The 23,043-nt window shown below is 42.8% G+C and overlaps 1 protein-coding gene across 1 annotated transcript; it reads left to right on the top strand.

Moving 5' to 3' along the window:
• The first annotated feature begins 528 nt into the window (after window positions 1–528).
• On the top strand, window positions 529–15,978 carry LOC139421455 (serine/threonine-protein kinase SBK1-like). Its single transcript, XM_071172378.1, has 4 exons — window positions 529–771; window positions 5,836–6,074; window positions 11,550–11,752; window positions 12,162–15,978. Exons 2-4 carry the CDS (start codon window positions 5,888–5,890, stop codon window positions 12,945–12,947), a joined length of 1,176 nt encoding a protein of 391 aa, XP_071028479.1. The 5' UTR covers window positions 529–771; window positions 5,836–5,887; the 3' UTR covers window positions 12,948–15,978.
• The last annotated feature ends 7,065 nt before the right edge of the window (window positions 15,979–23,043 follow it).

Raw genomic sequence — 23,043 nt, 5'->3', positions numbered from 1 at the left:
TTACCCTGCCTTCATGTACATATGTACCCACTCTCTGCACATTGACCTGGTACTGGTACTCCCTGTATGTAGTTCCATTCTCATGTATTTTAGTTGATTCCTCTTGTGTTTCTATTTTCTATATTATGTTTTAACTCTGCATTGTTGGGAAGGGATCATAAGCAAGCAATTCATGGTAAAGTCTACACCAGTTGTATTGAGCGCATGTGACAAATACAATTTGATTTGATTTTGACACCTGCCGATGCCAACACTTGTTCCACACACTCAGGCTATTTAAACGTCCTGGGTCAAATATTACTCAAATACATGACATTATATCTGCTCCACTCGTTTTTTACTTGTTTATTCCCATTGCGCAAAGAGAGAGAATGTTGGGTATCTGTATGGAGACAAGACCCCCTCCCTCCCTTATGTCGCGCCGCTGCTGCTTCGCTCTGCTCTCCGATTGGACCGCCGCTGCGGAGGGCTGGCGTTAATGCAGTCTCGCTGCCTGGCGGTAGTTGCATCTAGCAGCCGTAGGCCGACAGAAACAATAGGGCAAGACAGTCTGACAGAGGTACTGACGAAGCAGACAGAAGCACCAGCAAGGTGAAATTATTGTGCGCCGCTGTGCATATTGGCAACAAAGCGTTGAATCTGCACTATTCAGAGACACGATTTTGCACAGAAAATCAGACCAGTCCTGTAACGGTTTATCCTGCTATACAATTAAAGTTTCTGCTGAACGGAATGACAGCACCAGCTATTGCATGCAGCGCAATCTGAGAGGTAAGAGACATTGATAACAAGGAATCATCATTGTTGGTTGGATCATAACAATTTCAATCAATTTATCAGTGCTTTTATTTGGATTTTATAGACCTGCTTGTTGATTTTGCATAATGTTTCACACATTCATTATTCCTGCTGGTCTGTTTTCATCCCGTAATGGCATGTTTACAAGCAAGTCGATGTGCTTTAACATATGGTTTAGAATTAGCTTGGTGGTTTAAATTGTGTGCTTACATCTCTCAAATTGTTATTTGTTGTGCATTATTGTCTTACTGTAACCTATTATTTAATATCTCTATGGCATCGTAACATAACATGTAGCCTGAGACCAGTATAGTCAACAGTAGGAGAAGGACAATGGGTATGGTAGCCTATGGCTGAAGCCATTTGGCTTGACAGAATCATAGTGAAATAGCCTTCCAATGAATTGCAGTGATATTTATGTATATTAATAAATACCTGTGTAGAAGGCCATTTGAAATGGATATGATGTGCTCAAGTGCTACATCTGTCATTGTAAACTGTTGTGTGTTGGTGTGGATGTTCCTATGCTCCTCTCCTCAGTGCCTTATCTGTTTGTCTGTTCACACACACACACACACACACACACACACACACACACACACACACACACACACACACACACACACACACACACACACACACACACACACACACACACACACACACACACACACACATTTACCTTTTACACAAATTATTTTTCTATTCTTTTAACACCTACAGTAAAGTTCCATATGAATCCTCCATGCTGCTTGTAGACACAACATGTCATTGTTCTCGTCAGACGCTGTAGATAATAGCGTCTGACGATAATAGTGTCTATGCTTTGTCTGTGCTGGGACATGTGATCCAAAGACTTGTGTGTTCTGTGGTCACTTGGCCAGAGCGTTCAGAGGATATCAATTCTAACCTTTGCCTTTGTCATCTTCATCTCACACTGGCCATACAGCAGTGTGAGATGGAGAAACAGCTGTAGCATTCAGAGCATATGCAAACTATATTCTTTGTGAAGTGTCCCTCACTGACTATACTGTAGATGTAATGGGGATCATATTCAGATACTCAGCATTACCCAGAGCAGCAGGTTGGATGGCTTTCCTCTCAGACAGACAGTGACAGTGTTATGTAAGCAATGTGAGTGAAAACAGTTGACTTTGCTGTTGGTGGAGGTTGGAGAAACCCCTCTGGTGATTTTGAATGGTTTGTGAGAGACAACAGAAACCCATCCCTCTCTTACGACGCAAACTTAATTCTAGGTGTACCGTTATATCATTCAAATTGTGAGCTTTGTGATTTGAGAGCTGCTGGTTTGGGGGCATTGTGGGTGTTTTCTTACTGGCACTCACCTGTTTGTATTTGACAATAATACGCTAAGGGCATCAAGGTGCCAGTCTGTCTGGCGTTTCTCCTTGACTGTGAGAGGAAACAACAGTGGCACCCAGTTCACCTAGTCCTTGGGATATAGTCAATTTTACCAGTGGACAGACCCCAGGAGAAGGACTTCTGCACTGTTCTATCTTTTGGTCTAAATTGCTCACTGTTACAACACCAAATAAACCATGTTGACCCTTATTATTCATAAGTGTTATGAGTCATGACAACTAAAGCACCCTCCACACAGGCTGACCTATTCTGCACATTAGTTCTGGTACTATGCAAACACACAAAACTATATTCACACCCCCTAGCTGTTTGGAAATGTAGGACAATGTACTTTTTTGAGGATGGTAAAATGGGCTGTGTTAGATTCGTTCAAACATTTACAGCAAATAGAGGCGAATGGCCCCCACTCCTCAGTTAAACAAAGAAAACAGTACATTGGCTGGATGTTCTGTTTGGGTTTAGGACATACTCCAACAGCCTGCCAACATGGTCAATGGCCCAGGTAATTGAACTATCTACCAGACCAGCAGAACTCAAATTGCAATCTCACTGCATCAACGGCCTTCCGTCCAGTAAAGCTGTAGTAGGACTTCTCTAAGTAACTGTGATACCTTTGTTGGAATACCTACTGCACTGAACAACAACACAGAGGACATGCTATGCACACATAATCCACTGTAGATGGATGCTGTGTTGCATCCATGGATGAATACATTTTACAACATCAAAGACCATGTCACAGTTCCCATTTGAAAATGGCTAAATGGCTAAGCAAGACAAGGCAGTGAACGTGTGTTACAGAGGACATGGGACACATTTATAAGAGTGCCAGACTCCTTATTTAATCATGGACTGGCCGGCAATCATCCACATCGTAACTGTGGGAGACAGGTAATGCCATGAAGAATAAATCACAAAACTGTGATCCCATTTCACAGTCAGTCTCTTGATTTGTGTAGATTTTGACATGTTAATCAGTCATTTACATTGTTGTTTCCCCTCTAGAATATCGTACTTAATCACATCAAATCTTACTAACAAAGCTTGAGATTCACAATTTACACTGCATATCTACAAATGAATCACTCCGGCTCATGTTACAGTGATGGTAACATTTTGTAGGTGGATTACCTCTTTACTCCCAGATCAATTGATTAGACATTAGACATTATTATTAGGTGTAAATACTCAAGAATGGAACTTGGCAGGCAGCATTGATCAACTGGCTAAGGCAGCTCTTGCTGTGCTGCTCTTTCTGTTGTGTGGGGTGTGTTTGTGTTAGTGTAAATGCATCTGCGTGCACGTGCGTGAGTGTCGAGAGCAGGAGGCAGATGACCATTGCTCAGCACTTTGTACGGGTTGTCACGTATCCTACCTATAGTCACATAGAACCCAGACTGTAAGTCAATATCCCTGGCATCGTCAGCAATTAACTACAGCCTGTCTGCCTGCCTGTCTGCCCTCCATCAGCTGTGAGCTGCATGCAGCAAGGCGACAAAAAGGTCCTCAGTGTCCAGGCCTCTCACTGCACTGCTCAGCCCCTCCCCCATCTGCAGTACTACCCAGCCCCTCCCCCATCTGCAGTACTACCCAGCCCCTCCCCCACATGCAGTACTGTCCCTTGGGCCCTCCAGTCACCAATCCTCATCGACCACCTTTTCTCTAGTGTGTTATGCAAAGACCAGCGTCACATGGGGATACAGAAGGAGGAGGGGTGGGGATGAGGGCTGTGACTCAAGGTACACCAGTCAAACTGTGCTCCATCTGTGCTTTGAATACAGATGAGCTGAATCCCATTGAGGAGAGACATGGTACGGTGGTCACAGTGCTCTATCTGTGTGACAAACAGAGCTTGATGCTCCCAGAGGTCCTCCTGGGAATAGCGGTGGCATGAATATTCCGGGGACGGGGACTGGGGGCAGGAAGCGGGGACGGGGTCTGGGGGCAGGAAGCGGGGACGGGGACTGGGGGCATGAAGCGGGGACGGGGACTGGGGGCATGAAGCGGGGACGGGGTCTGGGGGCAGGGATATTCCGGGGACGGGGACTGGGGGCATTAATATTCCGGGGACGGGGACTGGGGGCAGGAAGCGGGGACAGGGTCTGGGGGCAGGAAGCGGGGACGGGGACTGGGGGCATGAAGCGGGGATGGGGACTGGGGGCATGAAGCGGGGACGGGGTCTGGGGGCAGGAATATTCCGGGGATGGGGACTAGGGGCATGAATATTCCGGGGACGGGGACTGGGAGCAGCGACGGAGCGGGCCTGGTGGCTGCTGTGGGGCTGAGTCAGGGCTGCAGCAGAGGAGCAGAGCTTAATTACCACTGTTTGACTCTCCTTTCATCTCCAGGCTCTTTGATATGACACAAACCATGCAGAAGTGCGTGTGTGTGTGTGTGTGTGTGTGTGTGTGTGTGTGTGTGTGTGTGTGTGTGTGTGTGTGTGTGTGTGTGTGTGTGTGTGTGTTTGAGGTGCTGGTTCATCTTCATATGTAGAAGAGAAACTGGACTGGGCTGCCTAGGCTGTTGTGTGTTTTAATAACCTTATCAGTGAGATGCTGACTGGACTGCTGCTAGTAGTCATAGTACTGCTCTGATGGACAGCCAGCTGGCTCCCCTGTTGAAACAGCCCCCTCAGTGAATTGTCACACATGTACAATGCATAAACTCACTGAAAATAAGTACACACACACACACACACACACACACACACACACACACACACACACACACACACACACACACACACACACACACACACACTGTGGAACCGTCCCTGAGGCATACACAGATGGACTATCCACAGGATGTCTCTCGCATCCTGTCTCATTCAACACATTCTTATCTTCATTAATGAGAGATGGCACAATTCTGCTGTACCATCAGGGCCGTGAAGTTCATTCAGTCATTCAGAGATTTGTCTGCCCTGGGTGATGAAAGAAAGGATATTGCAAATGAGTGTTTCTTGGCTTGTCGTTACATGGTCTTGGATCAGACGGCCGACTGAAACAGATCTGCAATGAGCTGAGCTGACAAAATTTCACCGGCAGGCAAGATAATGAAAGTACCTGTCAAGAATGAACCACTGTTGTCGCTGTGTCTCTCCTTTGCCATGTAAGTGAATGTTGAGTTGATGCTCGGAGTAATTTGAGGCTCAGACTTAGACTAAAGGTTTTATGGATCTCACAGAACTCTAACAGGAGCTGTGCCTTCCAAAGTTTTGGAGGGCACAGAAGAGAAACAGAAGAAGCATAGCCAAATGATCTGAATCCAGAGAGCGAGTGACTGATTAGTGAAGTGGAAAGGGAATTAGCTGTCTCTGTTCTTTCCTCTTCAGTGGTTGTGTGTTTCCCAGCACTGTCATCTGGGTGGAAACTGAGGCCTGTGATCTCGGTCACTTGAAAGGGGCTTCACACAGCGGAAAGTAGATCTGTGTTTAACGCAGGATGCAATGGTTACATAAGAGCTTATTTGTCTCGGATACAAAACACTCATTGTCTTTGATGTTGTCGATAAGCGAGGTGTGTGTCTCTCTGTGTGTAGAGAGAGGTGAGACACAAAAGCCATTGGTGTATCCACCATTTTCACTGTATAGGCTACGTGCCTATCTCTCTTTAACCTTGCATTCCTTCCTGCTCCTCCTGTTAACTTCTTTAGGAACAACAGCAGTCACCAGATCCCTGTGCTCCAGGCATCTCTCCCAGGCAGAATGAGCTCCTCTCCCCATGGGTCCCACGGGTCTGGGTCCCGCGCCTCCATTGACATCCTGGAGGAGCTGCAGCTCATTGCTGCCCAGAACCTGGATAAGCTAGACATCAGCAAGTACTATGAGGTCATCAGGGAGCTGGGTAAGGGTACCTATGGGAAAGTGGACCTGGTCATCCACAAAATCAGGGGTGAGTTTGTCTCTGATGGAAGCTACCTGCGCCATTGAGAATAACCAATGTGTTATATTCATGTCAGTTGGTCTATTCCAGACAGACCATCAACAGAGCTCAACAAAACAGAAACATTGCTTGCTGATGTGAAAAGAAATGAAACATTCTGGGGTTTTATATCAGTGTTTACAATCAGAACATTTCGATTCACTCCAGATTCCATCTAAAATGTGTTTTTTTTTACATGTTTTCCACGGCCACAGTAATCTTACACATCTTTGAAGTATTTAGATCGCTCCATTCTTTAAAGAATTCATTTGTGGACCATAATTACAGTGAATGCGGCGTCCCTAGTTTCGGAATAGCAGTGAAGCACAAACCCCATCCAGATTGCTTATCAAAATGACAAATTTTAGCAAATCTTTTCAACCTTGGTGACATAAAATGCAAGACAAAATGTCAACCATCTGCTCAGTACACTTTACAGTCTTGTTTAACTAACTCTAAAGTGTATGGGGGGGAGCAAATGACCCTCCTACATCTAGGGGAATAATGACATACACAAGCCACCAAAAAGCACAGTTGTCCTCCGCTCTTTTATAAAGCAGTGAAAGGACACACCAACTGGATCTATCCAAAACCCCTATCACTGGGTTGTCATTAGACTTAAATCATGTACAAAACCACTATCACTGGGTTGTCATTAGACCTAAATCATGTCCAAAACCACTATCACTGGGTTGTCATTAGACCTAAATCATGTCCAAAACCACTATCACTGGGTTGTCATTAGACTTAAATCATGTACAAAACCACTATCACTGGGTTGTCATTAGACCTAAATCATGTACAAAACCACTATCACTGGGTTGTCGTTAGACCTAAATCATGTCCAAAACCACTATCACTGGGTTGTCATTAGACCTAAATCATGTCCAAAACCACTATCACTGGGTTGTCATTAGACCTAAATCATATCCAAAACCACTATCACTGGGTTGTCATTAGACCTAAATCATGTCCAAAACCACTATCACTGGGTTGTCATTAGACCTAAATCATGTCCAAAACCACTATCACTGGGTTGTCATTAGACCTAAATCATGTCCAAAACCACTATCACTGGGTTGTCATTAGACCTAAATCATGTCCAAAACCACTATCACTGGGTTGTCATTAGACCTAAATCATGTCCAAAACCACTACCACTGGGTTGTCATTAGACCTAAATCATGTCCAAAACCACTATTACTGGGTTGTCATTAGACCTAAATCATGTCCAAAACCACTACCACTGGGTTGTCATTAGACCTAAATCATGTCCAAAACCACTATCACTGGGTTGTCATTAGACCTAAATCATGTACAAAACCACTATCACTGGGTTGTCGTTAGACCTAAATCATGTCCAAAACCACTATCACTGGGTTGTCATTAGACCTAAATCATGTCCAAAACCACTATCACTGGGTTGTCATTAGACCTAAATCATGTCCAAAACCACTATCACTGGGTTGTCATTAGACCTAAATCATGTACAAAACCACTATCAATGGGTTGTCATTAGACTTAAATCCTGTACAAAACCACTATCACTGGGTTGTCATTAGACCTAAATCATGTACAAAAACCACTATCACTGGGTTGTCATTAGACCTAAATCATGTCCAAAACCACTATCACTGGGTTGTCATTAGACCTAAATCATGTCCAAAACCACTATCACTGGGTTGTCATTAGACCTAAATCATGTCCAAAACCACTATCACTGGGTTGTCATTAGACTTAAATCCTGTACAAAACCACTATCACTGGGTTGTCATTAGACCTAAATCATGTACAAAAACACTTACATCCAGGCTGTATCACTACCCGCCGTGATTGGTAGTCCCATAGGGCGGCGCACAATTGGCCCAGCGTCGTCTGGGTGTGGCCGGTGTAAGCCGTCATTGTAAATAAGATTTTTTTCTTCATTGACTTGTCTAGTTAAATAAAGGTAAAAAATATTTACCCAGCTCTCGGATCCCACGCTGCCACTATATTACATTCCCAAATTCAAACATTTGACGCTATCAGCACAGGACATAAATAATGAGAAGATTTCTTGCCGTCAGAGATGTGTTGAATAGTATTTATATGATGACTTCTAAATCATGCTGCTGTGTAATTAGGGTGGCTGTAAATTTGGATTAGGGTGGCTGTAAATTTGGGTACAATCTCAGATTCATAGGGGAGACCAATCTTTATTTTATAGTTTGATGATAGCTTTGATAATGCTCACTCAATTGATCATACAGGTGGATATTAGCTTGAATGTAGAGCTGTCGTTCTGGAATAATTCATTGCATATCAGTCATCGTGTGGGATTACCACAATTCAGCAAAAATGTATATTAGGAGATCAAATCATTTTGAAGCAAGCTATCAAAACAGTTCTTCACTTTCAAATCTGATTTAGTTAGAATTATATTCACAATTTCTCTGTGAGTGAATATCCATCTAAATCTCTTCAAAATGTACAGTATGTTCAATTAATATTTAGTGTTCACTTTTGTATACGACTATAGAGAGACAATATTTGTTATCTTCTATTTGCAGTGCAAATATTTTCCCAATACAATTTTCTCTATTGATTTTAATAGTTCAACATTCCGTTTTTACCAACATTCCGTTTTTACCATATCAATGATCATATCATTTTGTGTAGTTTTAGTTTCATTTATTCACACAAAAAAAGACAATTGAAAGACAAACAGTGACATTAACAAAACAAGGTAGAGTAAAGATGTGTGCAGGTGGTTAGAAACCCAAGAGGACTTTTATTAAAAAATACACAGTACATTCTGAAAGTATACATGTTGTGTTACAGCCTTATTCTAAAATGGATTAAATAAATACAATCCTCATCAATCTACACACAATATCCCATAATGACAACGAGAAAACAGTTTTATATTTTCTTTTGCAAATGTATAAAAAAATCAAAACAGAAATACCTTATTTCCATAAGTATTCAAGACTCTTTGCAATGAGACTTGAAATTGAGCTCAGGTGCATCCTGTTACCATTGATCATCCTAGAGATGTTTCTACAACTTGATTGGAGTCCACCAACAGTAAAGTAAATTGATTGAAAATGATTTGGAAAGGCACACCTGTCTATGTAAGGTCCCACAGTTGATAGTGCATGTCAGAGCAAAAACCAAGCCATGAGGTTGAAGGAATTGTCTGTAGGCTTCTGAGACAGGATTGTGTCAAGGCACAGATCTGAGGAAGGGTACCAAAAAATGTCTGCATCATTGAAGGTCCCCAAGAACATCATTCTTAAATGGAAGAAGTTTAGAAAGACCAAGACACTTCTTATAGCTGGCCACCCGGACAAACTGAGCAATCGGGAGAGAAGGGCCTTGGTCAGGAAGGTGACCAAGAACCCAATGGTCACTCGGACAGAGCTCCAGTTCCTCTGTGGAGATGGGAGAACCTTCCAGAAGGACAACCATTTTCTGCAGCACTCCACCAATGGAAGCCACTAGATGGAAGCCACTTCTCAGTAAAAGGCACATGTCAGCCAGCTTGGAGATTGCCAAAAGGCACCTAAAGGACTCTTAGACCATGAGAAACAAGATTCTCTGGTCTGATGAAACCAAGATTGAACCCAGTCAGGTCTGCATGCTCACTACTTTATGCTCTGACCAGAGCTGAGGTGATGCTATTAGAGAAGCTTCTCTTTTCCCCTGAGCTCACAGAGCCACTGTGGCACCAGGGAGAGACAGACATTGAGGCATTTCTATCTGGCAAATTTCTTTATTTTTTTTTTTATTTTTTTGAATTTTACCCCTTTTTCTCCCCAATTTCGTAGTATCCAATTGTTGTAGTAGCTACTATCTTGTCTCATCGCTACAACTCCCGTACGGGCTCGGGAGAGACGAAGGTTGAAAGTCATGCGTCCTCCGATACACAACCAACCAAGCCGCTGCTTCTTTAACACAGCGCACATCCAACCCGGAAGCCAGCCGCACCAATGCGCCGGAGGAAACACCGTGCACCTGGCCACCTTGGCTAGCGTACACTGCGCCCAGCCCGCCACAGGAGTCGCTGGTGCGCGATGAGATAAGGACACCCCTACCGACCAAGCCCTCCCTAACCCGGGCGACGCTAGGCCAATTGTGCGTCGCCCCACGGACCTCCCGGTCGCGGCCGGTTACGACAGAGCCTGGGCGCAAACCCAGGACTCTGATGGCACAGCTGGCGCTGCAGTACAGCGCCCTTAACCACTGCGCCACCCGGGAGGCCTATCTGGCAAATTTCCATCTCCTAGTCTTGACCTTGTCCCCTTCCCATATTTCCTCTGCTAATTTCTGTTTTCCTGTCATTCGGGGAAATAGGCTGTGGTCGGTAGAAGGTTCTGAGACGTTTCCTTCCAGATTGCTCTGCGCTATTCCTCCCAGACGACAGAATCCATGTCATGCTTCCTGTGTCTTTATGTTATACACTGCATATACCAAACATTAGGAACACCTTCCTAATATTGAGTTGCCCCCCTCCCTTACCCTCAGAACATCCTAATTTCATTGGGGCATGGACTCTCAAGGTGTCGAAAGTGTTCCACAGAGATGCTGGCCCATCTTGACTACAATGCTTCCCACAGTTGTGTCAAGTTGGCTGGATGTCCTTTGGATGGTGGACCATTCTTGATACAGCCGGGAAACTGTTGAGGGTGGAAAAACCCAGCAGCGTTGCAGTTCTTGACACAAACCGGTGTGCCTGGCACCTACTACCATACCCCATTCAAAGGCACTTAAATATTTTGTCTTGCCCATTCACCCTCTGAATGGCACACATACACAATCCATATCTTCAATTGTCTCAAGACTTAAAAATCCTTCTTTAACCTGTCTCCTCCCCTTCATCTACACTGATTGAAGTGGATTTAACAAGTGACATCAATAAGGGATCATAGCTTTCACCTGGATTCACCTGGTCAGTCTGACATGGAAAGGTTCTTAATGTTTTTTATACTGAGTGTATATGAATCACAAGGGTTTACAGACAGGCAAAGGAAAAGCAGCTCCCCCTCCCAATCATTGGCTCTAATTTTATTAGTGTTGCACTTACTGGCTCTATTTCAGTACGTGTTTACTGCAACACTTTTGTATGTAATCACTTTCAATTTACTGCCAAATCCGCTGCATCAAAGCTGAAGTGCCCATGCAGCCCCATCCCCTCCCCTCTGTAGGTAAAGAGGATGGTGTCATGACTAAACTATTCTGACAGAGGCTTTGGAATATTTATAAATATATTTATAGATCCCTCCCTCAGTGAAAAAAAATGTGGTCTTGGATGAAATCCTGTAACCTCACTAAATTTAATTAATCCCAGACAGGTTTTTTAATTAATATCAGTTTAATTTATTTACAAGCCTAAATTTGGTGCAGCTAACTGTCTCATAGAACTCACAGAACATTTCTCATCCAGTACTATACATTATGTTCTAGGCACTAAGATGGCTCTGAAGTTCTTGAGGAAGAAAACAACCAAACTGAAGAGCTTCTTAAGGGAGTACAGCATCTCTCTCTACCTGTCTCCCTGCCCCTTTATCATCAACATGTTCGGCATTGCCTTTGAGACAGACGACTACTACGTCTTCGCTCAGGAGTATGCCCTGGCAGGAGACCTCTTCGACATCATTCCCCCTCAGGTGTGTTCATCTGCTGTTACAATAGAAGGCTCTCAACATAATGTCTGAAATAGGAATAACATAAAAGCTATTTTATTTCCAGCTGAAGGATAATGTACAGATTCGACATGATAAATGTTCATGTGTAAAATTAATGTGAGATATCGGTGCTGTATATCTATTTTTAGAAAAAGCTCAGATAGCAACATAATCCAAGTCATTATCTAACCACTAGTCATCCATTGAAGACTATTTATGGAAAGTTATTTTCTACAACTAATGTAATACCTGATAACCCCTAGTCAACATGTACAGTGGAGAGTTACATAAAATCCTTGGCTTATTGCCAAACACACATTCTCACGGAAGGCTTAAATCTTTTACTTGCTGGTGGATTGTTTGACCTCAGTGTGTACTCGTCTCTGTTTAGGTGGGTCTTCCAGAGGCGGTGGCTAACCGTTGTGTCCACCAGGTGGCCATCGCCCTGGACTACCTGCACTGTAAGAAGCTAGTCCACCGGGACATCAAGCCTGAGAACATCCTCATCTTTGACAAAGAGTGCCGTAAGGTCAAGCTGTCAGACTTCGGCATGACGCGGCGTGCCGGCTCCCCAGTGAAGCGTGTCAGCGGAACCATCCCGTACACGGCACCGGAGTTGTGCGACGCCTCTCAGCACGAGGGCTTCTGCGTGGACTACAGCACTGACGTGTGGGCCTTTGGTGTCCTCCTCTTCTGCATGCTCACCGGCAACTTCCCCTGGGAGAAGGCCCTGCCGTCGGACGCCTTCTACCAGGAGTTTGTGCGCTGGCAGCGGCGCCGGACGGGCACGGTGCCCTCTCAGTGGCGGCGCTTCACAGACGAGGGGCTGCGCATGTTCCGCAGGCTCCTGTCCATCGAGCAGGAGCGCCGCTGCTCTGTTAAGGAGGTTTTCAGCTACTTCAACCACCACTGGATGCTGGACAATGAGTCGGGCAGCAGCAGCGTTGCGGGAGGAGGGTCAGTGGGCAGTGGGCCCCAGGTGGAGCTCAGCTCGTCGTCATCTGAAGAGGATGTACTGGTGGACAGGCTAAAGCAGCAGAGCCTGATAGAGCCCATGGGCGGACACTACTCCTCCACCGACTCCCCCTCCTCCACCAGCAGCTACGAACGTGTCTCCCGTGACAACGGAGGGGCCGGACGCATCTTGGTCGCCACACCCATTGAAATCTGTGTGTAGAGATTGGCTATGTGCACACACATACACACACACTAACATACGAAGGTCAAATAACAGAGAACAATCTTCCTGGTTAAAGGAAGAGGTGGAAGAACAGCCTGGTCTCATAGACTAGAAGTAACATAGTAAATGTAAATCCTCGACACTGAAATTATTATGATATGTTACTTTTTGTAAGGTTACACAGGTGGTTACTTAAGGCAAAAACGAAAGTTGGGTGGTTGGTCAGGCGTATGACTCGAATGTCTAGCAACCAAAAGGTAGCAAATATGAATGTCATCACGGATAACTCTAGCAACTTTTGAACTACTTACTACTTTTTAGCTACTTACCATGTTAGCTAATCCTTCCCCTAACCTTAACCCTTTTAGCTAACCCTAACCCCTAACCCCAGCCTAGCTAACATTAGCCAGTTAGCTAAAGTTAGCCACCTAGATAGAATTCGTAACATATAGTACCTTTTGCAAATTTGTAGCTTAATGTACGTTTAGAAAATGTGTAATATATAATACGAAATTTAATTCGTTATATATATCATACGAAATGGGTGATGGACATCCACAAATTATACATACCATACGAAACTAAACTTAACATATCATGCTAAATGGAGTGTCACAGATTTATGTACAGAGTAATACAAAATGCTCTGAGACCAGGTTGGGGAGAAAGGAAGATTAGGAAAAATGATGGTTGGTGCTTGAAGGAGGTGGTTGTTTCACTATAGATTCTGACAAACATTCCTACTGACGATTAACTCTGAGGGAATGACAAAAGACAATCACAACCAGTACTGATTACTGAACAGATGTGTGGGTGTCTGCAGGCATTTATTGATGTATTGTACTGTAGCTATATTCAGACTAAAATGTACAACAAGATCGGACAGAGACAACAAACATGTGAAGGACAAAACAAGCTTTTACAGAATAGCAACATAATGTCCTAGTAAGTTGTATTGGAGCTCACCAGATCCCATCATAAAGCAATATGTTCAAGCAATTTCTCTGCAAAAAATGACTTCTCTGATAAATGGCTCATGGAATAATGGAAGAAATTAAACCATTTTGAATCTGATGTAATTGCATCAGTAAAAGATAATTAGAGAGTGTTGGCTGTCATTGTGACTTTTACCATAGTGCAATGTGAACCAATGATACTATGGTGTGTTTGTATTGTATGTTCTGTGGGTATAAGAGCTTTATGTAATGTCGTTTTTGTTAATATTATTTATTTGAGTCCTTGATTTCTGAACATATATTTTTGCTATTTATTTTATAAAGTAGCATTAGAGATTAGACTTTTTTGATACTTTACTTTTGCCAGTGTTTTACTGCTAGTGCAATTTAAGCAGCTATTTTGAAAAGGGAAACTGCATTTGACCTTCCCCCATAGCAATGTCATATAATCCCATGGAACTACTTTTCATCTCATGTGAATAGATTATGTTGATGTTGGCCATTACCTCTTTAGCAGTAGCTATAGTGCATTATTATGTCAGTCCGAGTGTTTAGTTCACCTCCTCTTGTCTGCCTGCTATGCCTGCTAGGCCTGGTACACCATGACAGTAATGCAGTAATGGATAAGAACACCGATGCTGACTTTACGTGATAGCCTGCAGTATACATAACCATTAGAAGCTTAACGCTACTATGGTTTTACTTTAGTTTATTGACTGTTGTGTCATGGTGACATGAGGACGGAATGTCCATGTTTTATGTAAAGCATAAAGTGGTTTCATTTTGTTTTCTCAGGTATACACTTTATAATGTATTATACCATATGGGTAAAAAAAAAGAACTACAATACACACCATATACATCCTCTTTTAGGGATCATTTAAAACCTCCAGCTGAACCTACATGTTCTGTGGGCATGTCGTACCATAACTCATTTCTTATCTTTTAGCTTTTAACGGTAGGTAAAAAGGCAGAATCCTACAAATGAATTTCTTTGACTGGTCTTTTATTTTATACATTAGTTTGGTAAATGTGTACATGCAGATGTCAGATGAAAGCATCAAAGGATGAATGGATGAGCATTTTCTTAATTGCATGGTTAATAAAGAACATGTGTGAAATCAGCTCGTACAGTAATCGTTCAAGTGAAAAATATGTGCAAAAAAATAGTTGTATAGTGAAATTCTGCTGTGGCACAAATTTGCATAATTTGATATTGTTCTCAAAACACAATCTAGGGCTGAAATAGCAAAAAAGAATTGTTCCATTGTATTTGACGTGCTGTATTTGTATAGGCTTCCATCACAAGATCACAGACGATGTAGTGGGACTATGGGGATACTACCTACATGTCCTCAAGTACGTTTGGAATCTGACTTGAATTATTTGTTTTATTTTGTGTGGCTTACCTTTGAAATGGAAACAATATAAAAGGTGGAAAACAGGATGGGATACTGGATGTAATTTCCACCATGGAAAATCTGAAATACATGAGGCATTTGGGAGAAATGCACAACAGTTCATTTTAGAATAGACTCGCCTCTCTCTGTGTGTTGTGTTTTTTCAGAAATGTTTGCATGAATCAATATTGCTCTGGAGGAACGCTGTTGAAATAAATCTCTAGAGTGAAAAGTTGCAGTATTTATTTTTCTGCCACTGGAGAAAATACTTATTGTATGTTAACAGAAGCAAACACACTGGGCCCTGTTTCCCCCTCTGCCACACCCACCACCCCCTCAGAAACACACTAGACTCATCAGGAGAAAAATACATTTAGCACTTTTTTGTCTTTAAATAAACATCAATGCATTTTGAAAGCAGCAGTCCAGTTCTGTTGCCTCTCAGCAGCTGATATATTCCCATGAGTAGATATTTCATAAATCTGTTATTTATGTGTTTTGTTATTAGTAACGTTATGGGATTTCCTTGTCTTTCTGTGCCATGTAATTTTGTTGTGGAGTTTGTCTGTAGAACATGTGCTGCCAGAACTCATCTCTTATTCAGTCCATCCAATAGAACGCTGTCTTCCCTAAACTTTCCTCTCCTTTCATTCAAAATGAAATAAAGCAATCTGAAATGAAGCTTGAATCTGTTGTGTGGCTTTGAAGTGTGCGGTGCCTGAGAGGCTGCAGCATGGCTGGCTGGTGGCGACAGAAAGGAGATGTGCTACTAGACTAGATCACAGTGGAAATGACCACTCTGTGTTGTGTTGAAAGTATAATTCATCTGGATGAATCATGGTTCTGGTGTTTATTTAAAAGGTATTTTAGAGAGCCCACTCAATGACGCCCCACTCAATTCTGAAACCACTGATGCATTGTTTCTGCTCAGTTGTGATGTACAGTAAAGTGATTCTATCCAAAACAGGGCTGGTCTGTATTATACAATCCCAGATGGGTTTTTCGGCAAATGTGACCCAGGATTTCTAGTTAAACCACGTAAACCCTCACTACTAACCAATAACTACTTGCAAAAGGCTTATGTAGTCTAATAATGTAGAGTGTAGTTTGGAGACTACTGGCCACAAAATGTTGCTAGCTCATTTGAAATATATATATATATCTTGTCTCATTGTTGCAACTCCCCAACGGGCTCGGGAGGTCGAAGATCGAGTCATGCGTCCTCCGAAACATGATCCACTAAACTGTGCTTCTTAACACCAGCCCACTTAACCCGGAAGTCAGCTGCACCAATGTGCCTGAGGAAACACGGTTCACCTGACAACCGAGGTCAGCCTGCAGGCGCCCGGCCCGCCACAAGGAGTTGCTAGAGCATGGTGAGCCAAGTAAAGCCCCCCCAGCCAAACCCTCCCCTAACCCAATTGTGCACCGCCCTATGGGACTCCCGATCACGGCTGGTTGTGATACAGCCCAGGATCAAACCTGGGTCTGTAGTGACGCCTATAGCACTGTGATGCAGTTTCTTAGACCGCTGCGCCACTCGGGAGGCCTGAAAAATATTTGATATTCTTTCTGGGGCCTACACTGTGTATCACATTGATGAAGCGTGTGGATATAATGAGAAGGGGTGAGTATCCGTGCTTGAGACAACCAGTACCAGGGCAGGCCTGTGGATCTGCTTGGATGCAGCACAGCAGGGAAACTAACAGCTCACCCTGGCCAAGGCAGTGCTGCTGCTGCTGGAGTGGAAATCATCAGGACTGCATGTTCAGCATAGCAATTACTATAGAGCACTGCACTGCACTGTCATGTTTACTGTGTCTACTGTAGCTGTGGCTAGCAGGGGGAGAGCGGCTGGGAGGATAACGGTTTGATACATCCTTAAATACTATCTGAATGTTACTTCTGATGAAAAAAATACAATGATGTTCAGTCTCCTTAGCTAATCATGCACACAGAGTGTAAGACCACAGAGATGACCTGTACAGATGTAGGATCTTAATTCAATCACCCTGTTGCAGGAAAACTTGTAGTGTATTCAAGGTTTAAAAAGGCTTCTGAAGTTTGTCATTTCCATTTCGAAATTTCAGATTTGATTTTGTGTATCAACACCGACAAAAATGTCCATTAGTTATAATCCACATAATAATTCCCATTTCCTGTTGCTGCAGGATGGCTTTCCTGCTGTAGCAAACTGGCTCAAATGAAGATTTAACATCTTTAGATGTGAATAAAAAAGAGTGTGATACTGTATCCAACACTGAGGGATATTAAACTGGCCACAGTATGCCTGTTTAGACTGTGTGGAAGAGCCTTTATAAGAGCCTTGAGCAAGTGTGTAAGAGCGTGTGAACTCATTGCCAAGTAGAGAGAGGAATGGCTTACAGGTCTAGTGGAACTGTACATTTCATCTCCAAGACCTGGAGGTTGGAAAACCTTGAGGGGTAAACATGCAGGAGGCTTTTCACATCCACAAGAGTATATTGTTGGGAGCAAGTCCTCTACATATAGACATCTCAAATCAAATCAAATATAAAATCAAATCACAGTTTTGCAGATGTTATTGCAGATACAGCTAAATACTTATGATTCTAGCTCCAACAGTGCAGCAATATCTGTCAATACCAATAGACACATAATAATAAAAGAGGGAGAACAAGAAATTAAGACATATCACATTGAAAAATATGTTTGGCAAAAAATAGATAACTGGTGTGAAATGGACTCAAATTATAAAAATTTAAAAAAGAATCTGACTCAAGCAATAAAATATAATCTGACTCAAACTATGAAAAATTATCTGACTCAGATTATGAAATAATCAGACATAAATTATGAAAAATTATCTCTATTAGGATATTATCCATTACAACATGAATAACTATTTTTCAAAGAGTAGATTGAGTCATGGTTACAGGACAATAAAATATTAATGTGAAGGCGATTCCACGACTTCTTTCACTGAGGATACTAGGTCATTGAACCCAGAGGAGAGAAGAAGCCATCCCTCATGGTCCAACATGTATCACAGTGTCCAATACGTCAACCTGATGCACTCCGCAATTCTCCAGGTTATCTTTGGGCTTCAACAACACAAGCCAATAATAATTGTAATAGTGTGGTGAAATATTGATTCCCGATTGCGTGCTGCCAAAATGACTCGCGCCGCTGACAAAGTACAGAGCTGTAACCTATGTCACGGTGATATACTGTGGGGGCACTTACATGATTTGCAAAGATGGTGTTTGATCTATACTGCCTGGATTGTTGCTGTCTGGCTGGTGGTGCATGTGTGCCTCAAATGTGTGACTGATTATGTAACAGAGAATTGGTGAGGGCAGATATTTTGGCAGAGATAAAAGAGTTATAATTATGTTATTTCGTGCCTTCACGTTTTGTGCATTAGGCATAGGGCATAGGGCATAGGCATGGGTGGACCCCCCCCCCCCCCCCCCTCCTGGAAAAAAATATATTTTTGTTGTCTTTGTCGTTATGAATCCACTGCCCATCCTTAAATTCTCATCTATGCTTCAGAATCAAATAGTTGCTCGTCTTGATTGTTGACCAATGACCAATCAACGGTATCGGGTCGCGCATATCCAGATAAGTGACCTGAATTTTTTTTCCATTTTGCCAGGCAAAACATAGTAGGCCTACGTTTATCATCCATATAAAATACAGTTTGCCAGAACAATAGTCTCCCTGACGATTTGATTTATCATTTCATATTTCTGACCAAGTTTGGGTGGCTTCTGTCTAAGGATAAGCAGCTGCAACATGCCTTCAATATTATGGGATGAAGATGTAACATATTTTGGAAAATGTATTACAATATTTGTGAGGAAGAACAGGGCAACCCTGCTGCCAATGAGCACTCCGCAGGCAGGATGTTCTCCAAAATGATGGCGCGGTGCAGAAACAGCATGCTTTCAATCAGATCCTGCAACCTCCACTTATAGTATGCTACAAGCAGGCCGTATGATTGCTCTGGACTCCAGAGAAGTGACATGATATACCCCAAGTTGATATTGGCTGCTAACATGAATGAATTTCAGCTATAAATGCAGGTATAAAACGTAGTTCTGTAGTCTATATTGCGTTTTGAAAATGCATCACTGTTTATGGCTGTAATGACAGGCTACATTTGTACACGTGTGTACACACGTGCATGTGCTTGCGTTGGGGTTGCGTCGCGGGTTTTGTACCAGTCCCTAATCGGGGTCATGGGTCAAAAAGTTTGAAAACCATTGGGACACATGATAGTGACAACAAATGGAGTTGGGTTGGATATAGCCTAGTAATGGTAGGCTACAGTATTTCAAATGGAGTTGGGTTGGATATAGCCTAGTAATGGTAGGCTATAGTATTTCTTATCTTCTATGATAACTGGAATTGTGTTGGTCATTGTTAATAAGTGCAGCATTTATTCCAGTTCAAAATAGTTTAGCAAAATACTTTACTCATCAGATTGTGCTGCTTTCCTCTGTTCTTGTAATAATTGATGCGGGACATTTTTGGGGGGAGAGCCCTTTTTTTTCATTGACCCCAAATGGTCTGTGCATGGCCCTGTTGTGCATCCGTTATTTTGTGACCCTGGATGATGAGATTCTGAGTAACCTGCAATGGCATTGTGCTGCTGTGCTGAGCTGCTGAGATAGTGGGAGGGATTGTGATCGAATGAGCCTGTCAGAGTCCTGGGAGCTGAGATAACACTGCGCCCAGAGCTAAGGCTGCTGCATGCACGGAGAGAGGAAGAGGGAGTGAGAACGAGACGGAGAGAGCGGGAGGGAGAGGAGAGAGAAAGAGAGGGAGAGAGATGGAGAAAGAGAGTGAAAGGGTGAGAGAAGTGTGGGCCTTAGGCATAAACATAATGAGACAATTTAGCGTGACAGAGCTCTCCCTGTCTCTCTTAAATTAATCTCGAAGATAAACAAGCGATTATTTATTTTAGATACAGCTAAAACGCTTGTCCTAACAAAACACTTGATACAGAGTTAAATGATAGCTCTTACAGGTCACTCCATTCACTGAAATGGCCCAAAGTCAAACAAGGTTAGCAATTATGATGCTGGCATTTTGCTGTGTTTACAACTTACACCTACATTAAATACATTTTTCTTATACCCAGTTAACATTTGAAAAGGCTTTTATAGTGGAACTGCCCTAGTTACATCATCATCTGATGAGTTCTAGTGGGTTTACAACCTACGCCTGCATTATATTAATATCTCTTATACCCGGTCACAGCATTAACTGATGTGTCAACTTGTTGTATTCCACACATTGGTGATAGAGGAGAGGGGTTGGGGAAATACTTACAGTAGGGTACTGTAGGAAAAATTTGAAATGTCATGGAATTTATGCAGGAAGCAAATATTTCCACTGTCATAAGGGCTGAAATACAACCCACATTATGTTGGATGATGCAAGTGTTTCATAATTGTCCAATGAGGCATAATACATGTTTGGTATTTTCCACCAAACTCTTCAGCATCTGTTATCTTCAGACAGACATCCAGCATAATCAGTCCCCTACAGGTGTAGGATCTTAATTTGATCTATATTGTCACAAGAAATTAATCTAGCCAAAAGTATGCTACATGAAAAGTGCTGCTGTTAATATACATGAATACCTTCGGAAAAGTATTCAAACCTCTTGACTTTTTTCACATTGTGTTGCGTTACAGCTTTATTCTAAAATGTATACAATTGTTTTTTCCCCCTCAACAATCTACACACAATAGCCCATAATGACAAAGCAAAAAAATTGTATTGACATTTTTGCAAATTTTTTAAAAGTAAGAATACTGAAATATCAAATTTACATAAGTATTCAGACCCTTTACTCAGTACTTTGTTGAAGAACCTTTGCCAGTGATTACAGCATTGAGTCTTCTTGGGTATGATGCTACAAGCTTGGCACACCCATATTTGGGGAGTTTCTCCCTTTTTTCTCTGCAGATCATCTCAAGCTCTGTCAGGTTGGATGGGGAGCTTTACTGCACAGCTATTTTCAGGTCTCTCCAGAGATGTTCGATTGGGTTCAAGTCCAGGCTCTGGCTGGGCCACTCAAGGACATTCAGAGAATTGTCCCCGAAGCCACCCCTGCATTGTATTGGCTGTGTACTTAGGGTCATTGTCCTGGTGGAAGGTGAACCTTCACCCCAGTCTGAGGTCCTGAGCACTCTGGAGCAGGTTTTTATCAAGGATCTCTCTATACTTTGCTCCGTTCATCTTTAACCTCAAATCTGACTAGTCTCCCAGTCCCTGCTGCTGGAAAACATCCCCACACCGTTATGCTGCCACCACCATGCTTCACTGTAGGGATGGTGCCAGGTTTCCTCCAGACTTGACACTTGGCATTCAGGCCAAAGAGTTCAATCTTGGTTTCATCAGACCAGAGAATCTTGTTTCTCATGGTCTGAGAGACTTTAGATGACTTTTGGCAAACTCCAAGCATGTGCCTCTTACTGAGGAGTGGCTTCCATCTGGTGGCGTGCTACAGAAATGGTTGTCCTTCTGGTAGGTTCTCCCATCTCCACAGAGGAACTCTAGAGCTCTGTCAGAGTGACCTTCGGGTTCTTGGTCACCTTCCTGACCAAGGCCCTTCTCCCCCGATTGCTCAATTTGGCCAGGCGGCAGCTCTAGGACGAGTCTTGGTGGTTCCAAACTTCTTCCATTTATGAATGATGGAGGCCACAGTGTTAGTGGGGACCTTCAATGCTGCAGAAATGTTTTGGTACCCTTCCCCAGATCTGTGCCTCGACACAATCCTGTCTAGGACCTCTATGGACAATTCCTTCGACCTCATGGCTTGGTTTTTGCTCTGACATGCACTGTCAACTGTGGGACCTTATATAGACAGGTGTGTACCTTTCCAAATCATGTCCAATTAATTGAATTTACCACAGGTGGACTCCAATCAAGTTGTAGAAACATCTCAATGATGATAAATGGAAACAGGATGCAACTGACCCAAATTTTGAGTCTTAAAGCAAAGGGTCTGAATACTTATGTAAATAAGGTATTTCTGTTTTTTTTTAATACATTTGCAAACAGTTTTTGCTTTGTCACTATGGGGTATTGTGTGTAGATTGCTGAGGATTTCTTTCAAATCCATTTAGAATAAGGCCGTAACAAAATGTGTAAAAAGTCAAGAGGTCTGAACATTTTCTGAAGGCACTGTGTGTTAGTGTGGGTTTTCAGTGAATTTATGTAAATCACAAAGTTCATCGGTACTTCTTGCAGTGCAGGAGCATTCTCAGCAACAAAAGTGCTAAAATTAAGATCCTACATCTGTATGCTAAGATATCAAACTGTTAGCATATGGAGCTGCCATTCCAAATGGCTGTCCATGTGTTAACCCTTGTAATGAAAGGCAGCTAAATATAGTCTAATCTTCCATGGGGAGGAAACACAACAGCTGTTTGAATATTCTCTGTGAAATTGGCTGCTTAAAATGCAGAGGTTTGCTCAGTTAAACCCTCTTCCTGGAGACAAAGCCACAGCTCTCTCACACAGGAATGGGATGCCAGTCTATTTTAGCAGGTGGGAACACGGTTATATTCTAGGTTCAACAAGGTGAGATATGCTCTGTGTGCACCACCCACCAGGTCAGGATGACATCCAGTTAAAAGTGAGGCAGACACGCGCAGTAAAACATTGAGAGCAGATTATTCCTGATAACAGAGGTAGAGGAATAGATGAATAGGTCACAGAAGGCATCTGAACAGTTTG

Source organism: Oncorhynchus clarkii, chromosome 12, assembly GCF_045791955.1.
Source record: "Oncorhynchus clarkii lewisi isolate Uvic-CL-2024 chromosome 12, UVic_Ocla_1.0, whole genome shotgun sequence".
NCBI classification, from domain to species: domain Eukaryota; kingdom Metazoa; phylum Chordata; class Actinopteri; order Salmoniformes; family Salmonidae; genus Oncorhynchus; species Oncorhynchus clarkii.
This window is presented reverse-complemented; position numbering and strand designations above follow the sequence as displayed.